We start from the raw sequence: 5,803 nt of genomic DNA, 5'->3' as shown, positions 1-5,803 counted from the left end.
ACGGAAAAAAAAAAAAAAAAAAAAAAAAAAAAAATCCCCTCTGCCCTGCCCAAAGCAGGTACTTAATGATAGTTGTTGGAGGATGGAAATTGAACATTATCCTCTGAAGTGGGGGTCATCTGGTAATTTCCGTTATAACTAGAGTTGCTGGGGGTATGGAGTGAGATAACTACTTCAACCTGAGCTTTTTAAAAGATATTTCGAATTAAATGCCGGTGCATTAATGAGCTGGCTGCCGCTGCCTATGCTAATGAAAAGCTTGCCGCCTTTCTCTGCACTGGGATTTCTTGACCACCCACTGTGCTGCTGCTGCAAATTCGCAAGGTGTGTTTGTCATTTATGATGGAGTTTGACTGCAGACCACTGAAAAGGAAGACAGACTTCAACACTCAATGTAGGAACCACATTTAAAAGCAAATGTCTTTTTCTTTATGAGTGACCAGGTTCAGACACCTGTACTTGCAGGTGTTAGGAGAGCCAACATGCAAAACACATGTGTGATAATAAGCACATGTATCTGTTGAGCGTGTAAGGCCTACTTGCATAAACAATTATGACATTCCTTCAGCCATTCAACAAAAAGGCCACCGTGCACTGACCACTGGAGGCCTAGTGGCACAAGAAGTGAAAACAGCTACTGCCCTCGCGGAGCTGCTGGACATCGAGGAGCTTCCAGCATGTCAGCAAGACCCACCAGCGGGCCACGCAGTCAGGCTGGGAGGCCCACAGGAGTGGAGACAGGTTCCGTGAGCTCCCAGGAGGGACACAAGGGCCACCCCGGAGTCAGAGGACATCAGAGGAGTGGAGGCCACTGAGAGCCGAGGATGACAGCCTGACAAAGAAACAGCGGGAGTGTGGGTGGGGGCAGAGGGGTGCTGTGGGGACACGTGTGCCTGGGCCCCATGCTGGGATGAGAGACGGCACAGGATGTGTGGGTGCTTCTGCCCAGCTGTCAAGACCACTGTGAGATGAGGCTGGAGAGCTCACCGGGGCTAGACCAGGAGGAGCCCACGTGCATCTGAGGACCTGGGTGGAGTCTTTCAGTGCAAGGTGAGCCCCCAAAGGGTTGTGGGCAGATGCACATTCACCTGTATGCATGGAGCACCTTCCGTGTGGGATGCTGTCCAAGGCACGGGGATGTGGTGACACGTTAGTGGACGTGGTCCTGCACACTGGACCCTGCAGACTGATGGAACAGTGGACAGGCACATGTGCTGATGTGGGCTGTGTGAACACCCGAGTACACACAGTGCCTTACGCAGGCGTGGAGTGACCTCTACATTGAGATCTGAATGACAAATAGGAAGACAGTGGTCAAAAAGGTTGAGAGGACAGTGGGAAGCACCATGCATTAGTGTCCTTGGGTCCGGGGGCAGGTGCACGTTCTAATCCAGACCAGGGCAGGGACTCACGGGCCCTGTCTTACTGGTGGGGCTACTGAGCTCAGCAGGGAAGCCAGGGGGTGAGTGTGGCTTCCTTAGGGGCTGAGAATGAAGCCAACCAATGAAAGCAGTCGGAGGACGGGCAGAGGTGGGTTCCTCCACCGGGGCTGGATCCAGTCGTTCCTGAAGCCCCTCCCATCCATACATCTTTCTCCTTTAAGCCAGTCCTAATGGAGACGGCTATCCCGGTTCAAACATGTTTATGTGCTCCAGGTCAGTGGACAAGACGATGTGGCCGGGTCAGGGCTGGGACCCAGGGTGGAGCAGGTAGGTGGGTGGAATGGATCCACGCCTCTCGATCCTGCCAGAGTTGGAGGTCTGGCTCTTACATTTCCAGTCTTTCCAGGAAGACGGGATGACACCAGCAATGGTGGGTCTCTCCCCCAGGAGCCCACAAGGAAGGGGGAAGCCTCGGAGGGGTGTGTGGTGTGTCTCCTCCTGGTAGAGCTGCCCAGGGCCGTGGAGCGTGTTCTGGATGCCTCTGATTCCTGGACGGAGGCTCCCCACAGCTGGGAGCCACAGAGGCGAAAGGCTGTCACCCACATTTGTCTGCAGCCTAGCATCCTGCGTCACAGCCTGAGGGGGACCTCTGCAGTTCTCCCTGCTCCCTCCTCCGTTCCCAAGTCCAGAGGCCAATCTGCAGTCAGTCGGTCAAGCAGCTGCCAGCTCCATGGCGACTGCTTCCTAAGAATTCTGACCCCTTCTTCACCAGGCCACAAGCCCAGGGGAGCCGCTGCCTGCCGCTGACAGTGGAACGTCCCTCTGTAGGCATGCTCCCCAAAGGGAAAGTGTCACAAGTGTCCACACCCTCACTGTGTTCTCCCACCAGAAGGCACACACTTCAACATGAGCTCAATTCATACACACTAACATTTTGGGATGACATCACAAAGCTCTGGGGGAGGCACAGACCCCAAGAATCATGAGCCATCATGTCAGGAAAGGAGTCTGTGCCAATTCCAGCCTGACTTTGACAGTCACCACTGGCTGCCATTTTGTTCTCTGCGAGCCTCATCAGAAACAGGACTCAGGAGGAGCTCACTGAAGACAACATGCACTTGAGAATTCAAGGCTGAATTTGAGCTTCTTGGACAAGCTACAAGTCCAAAGTGTTTGTGTAGTAACAGTGAGGACAGAAACCTCTGATTCTGAGCCCCGGGGTGTCCTTTGCTGGCTCAATACTATGCACACAGCAGACGCCTGATTCTTGCTCCTAATTGACAAACCATACAAGACTGTCTTCAGATGCTATTAAAAGGTTTCATATGTGACAGTCCCAGGCCACAGGGTGCAGCACTGAGTGAAGGCAGGTCGCTCAGCTTCCTGTCCACCCCTGGAATCCCCTGGAGGTTTTATCCCTAGTTAAAGACCAGACTTGAAATGCAACTACCTCGGGAAAATTTGTCAAATCTACCTCTAGGAAGACATGACCAATGCCACAGCCTTTTAGAGAATGCTGTTAGGTTTCTATAAGGGCTCACAGACCCAAAGAGGGGAGAGCATGCCATCAGGAGTTCAAAATACACTGGGACTATCTTATCAAAGTTCACAGCTTTGCTTAAAGCAGGCTTAGAACCTGTAAGGTCTAGTGAAATTTGACAAATTCGCATTACTGCCCCTGACCACAAGCCAAGGGCACAGAACCATAAGATTCATGGTGATTTTTCTCGTGTCTCCTTTTAAGCACCCAAGGGCAAAGGAAGTCTTCAAACCACTGTCTCCAGACGCTCGCACTCCCTGTTACATTACTGCCCCTGACCACAAGCCAAGGGCACAGAACCATAAGATTCATGGTGATTTTTCTCGTGTCTCCTTGTAAGCACCCAAGGGCAAAGGAAGTCTTCAAACCACTGTCTCCAGACGCTCGCACTCCCTGTTCAGAGCAACACCTGACACTGCTGCACAACCTGCAGGAACCGAGTGGAAACTGCACACTGAGGACTGCACATAAAAACCACCGTCAGTTTTAGAGGATTTGGGGGGCTGAGGGAGAAACACTAGGGTGAACTGGAGAAAAGGAAATCCCACTTCATTGCTGTTAGTGACCATGGGGACTCTCAGAGGCCAGGAGAAGTTCAGAAGGCGACATGACCACTGTGCACACTCACCTGCAGGTTCTGCAGGCCCCCATAGGCAGTGAAGAGGAGGAGAAATCCGAAGGACACCACGAGGACGTTCTTCAGGCTCTTCTCCATTGTGCCTATTCAAAGTGACAACCTCCAGTGGACACGTCAATGTGTAGCTCCCTAAAAGAAACCAGCTGGGGCACAGGAAAAGCAGTTTGTACCAAGAAGTCCCATTCGCTCTCTGGTCTGAGTTAGAAGTGTGTCAGTCATCAGGGCTAGTTAACTAGCTGCTAGTTAATGGGCACAGTTACCCTGACCCCATGAGGTACAAGGAAGTACTGTTACTCATTCACCTTCTCTGCAATCCACAGTAACCCCTTTCTATGGGGCAAAAGATCATGGCTCTTATCAGCTGGTTTGTGATTGCACATGCTTCCTATTAATTTCTAACAGATATGGTTCTTACGGTAAGATGGTACATTTCATATTTTATATGTATGTATAGTGGTACCTTCCACATTAAGAGAAATTGTCAATGGTGCAGAGCATGGAACNGTTCACAGCTTTGCTTAAAGCAGGCTTAGAACCTGTAAGGTCTAGTGAAATTTGACAAATTCACATTACTGCCCCTGACCACAAGCCAAGGGCACAGAACCATAAGATTCATGGTGATTTTTCTCGTGTCTCCTTGTAAGCACCCAAGGGCAAAGGAAGTCTTCAAACCACTGTCTCCAGACGCTCGCACTCCCTGTTCAGAGCAACACCTGACACTGCTGCACAACCTGCAGGAACCGAGTGGAAACTGCACACTGAGGACTGCACATAAAAACCACCGTCAGTTTTAGAGGATTTGGGGGGCTGAGGGAGAAACACTAGGGTGAACTGGAGAAAAGGAAATCCCACTTCATTGCTGTTAGTGACCATGGGGACTCTCAGAGGCCAGGAGAAGTTCAGAAGGCGACATGACCACTGTGCACACTCACCTGCAGGTTCTGCAGGCCCCCATAGGCAGTGAAGAGGAGGAGAAATCCGAAGGACACCACGAGGACGTTCTTCAGGCTCTTCTCCATTGTGCCGATTCAAAGTGACAACCTCCAGTGGACACGTCAATGTGTAGCTCCCTAAAAGAAACCAGCTGGGGCACAGGAAAAGCAGTTTGTACCAAGAAGTCCCATTCGCTCTCTGGTCTGAGTTAGAAGTGTGTCAGTCATCAGGGCTAGTTAACTAGCTGCTAGTTAATGGGCACAGTTACCCTGACCCCATGAGGTACAAGGAAGTACTGTTACTCATTCACCTTCTCTGCAATCCACAGTAACCCCTTCCTATGGGGCAAAAGATCATGGCTCTTATCAGCTGGTTTGTGATTGCACATGCTTCCTATTAATTTCTAACAGATATGGTTCTTACGGTAAGATGGTACATTTCATATTTTATATGTATGTATAGTGGTACCTTCCACATTAAGAGAAATTGTCAATGGTGCAGAGCATGGAACCAGTCTTAAAGAACAAAGGATAAATGTCAATTTCAAGATACATAATTGAACTTCTGAAAAGAGCTAGCATGACTATAAGACTGCAGGGCCAAAGTCTCAGTATTGCAAAGACCATATGATTTTACCAACTGCAATAATTTAAAGAACACAACTTACATGAGTATAGTACTATACAATCTGCAACCCACGACAATACTGTGATAACTAACAAATCTTAGACCCATCACAAAACAGAGCTGAGCTTCAGAAAAGTTAAGAGATTTAGTATTCTAGGTCTAGAGCAGTGTTGTCCGATGCGGTAGCTATTAGTACTTGAAATGTGGCTCATGCAACTGAGGAACTGAATTCGTGATTGCATTTGATTTCAGTTGATTGAAATTAAAATTTAAATAGCCATGTGTGACCAGTGGCTACTGTATTCAACAGGACAGGTTTATAACTTTAAACAACTTACCCCAAGCCCATAGCTAATAAGCAATAAAAATCATATTTTTATCCAATTTTTAGTAAAACTTGATGTTTGTAGATTGTTTCCAAAGTTCTGTGAAGTCAGTCATTTGGATCTAATTTGGATCTTTACGACGAATCTTACGGCACTGGAAACTGTAACCACTGTTTAAGGAAGCCTCTCATGCCATTGGAATAGCATGACCAGCAAGAAATGGGATGAAGTTCTCATAGCTCAACTTACTCCTATGAAAGTAAAAGTTTTATGAAAATAATAGTTGATTTTCTTCCTCTTTTTTTTTTTGGCAGCTGGCCAGTAAAGGGATTGAACCTTGGACCTTGGTGTTATCGGC

General features: G+C 48.7%; 1 protein-coding gene across 1 annotated transcript in view; it reads right to left on the bottom strand.

Annotated features, from left to right (window-relative positions):
* LOC103597333 (protein unc-93 homolog A-like) overlaps window positions 1-3,637 on the bottom strand; it is a 35,862-nt gene extending 32,225 nt beyond the window's left edge. The window contains exon 1 of the mRNA XM_008581156.1: window positions 3,551-3,637. Within this exon, the coding sequence (XP_008579378.1) occupies window positions 3,551-3,637 (87 nt within the window). The remainder of the gene's footprint in view (window positions 1-3,550) is intronic.
* Window positions 3,638-5,803: the final 2,166 nt, after the last annotated feature.

The sequence above is a fragment of the Galeopterus variegatus genome, unplaced genomic scaffold, assembly GCF_000696425.1.
Source record: "Galeopterus variegatus unplaced genomic scaffold, G_variegatus-3.0.2 Scaffold2284, whole genome shotgun sequence".
In the NCBI taxonomy this organism is placed as follows: Eukaryota; Metazoa; Chordata; class Mammalia; order Dermoptera; family Cynocephalidae; genus Galeopterus; species Galeopterus variegatus.
This window is presented reverse-complemented; position numbering and strand designations above follow the sequence as displayed.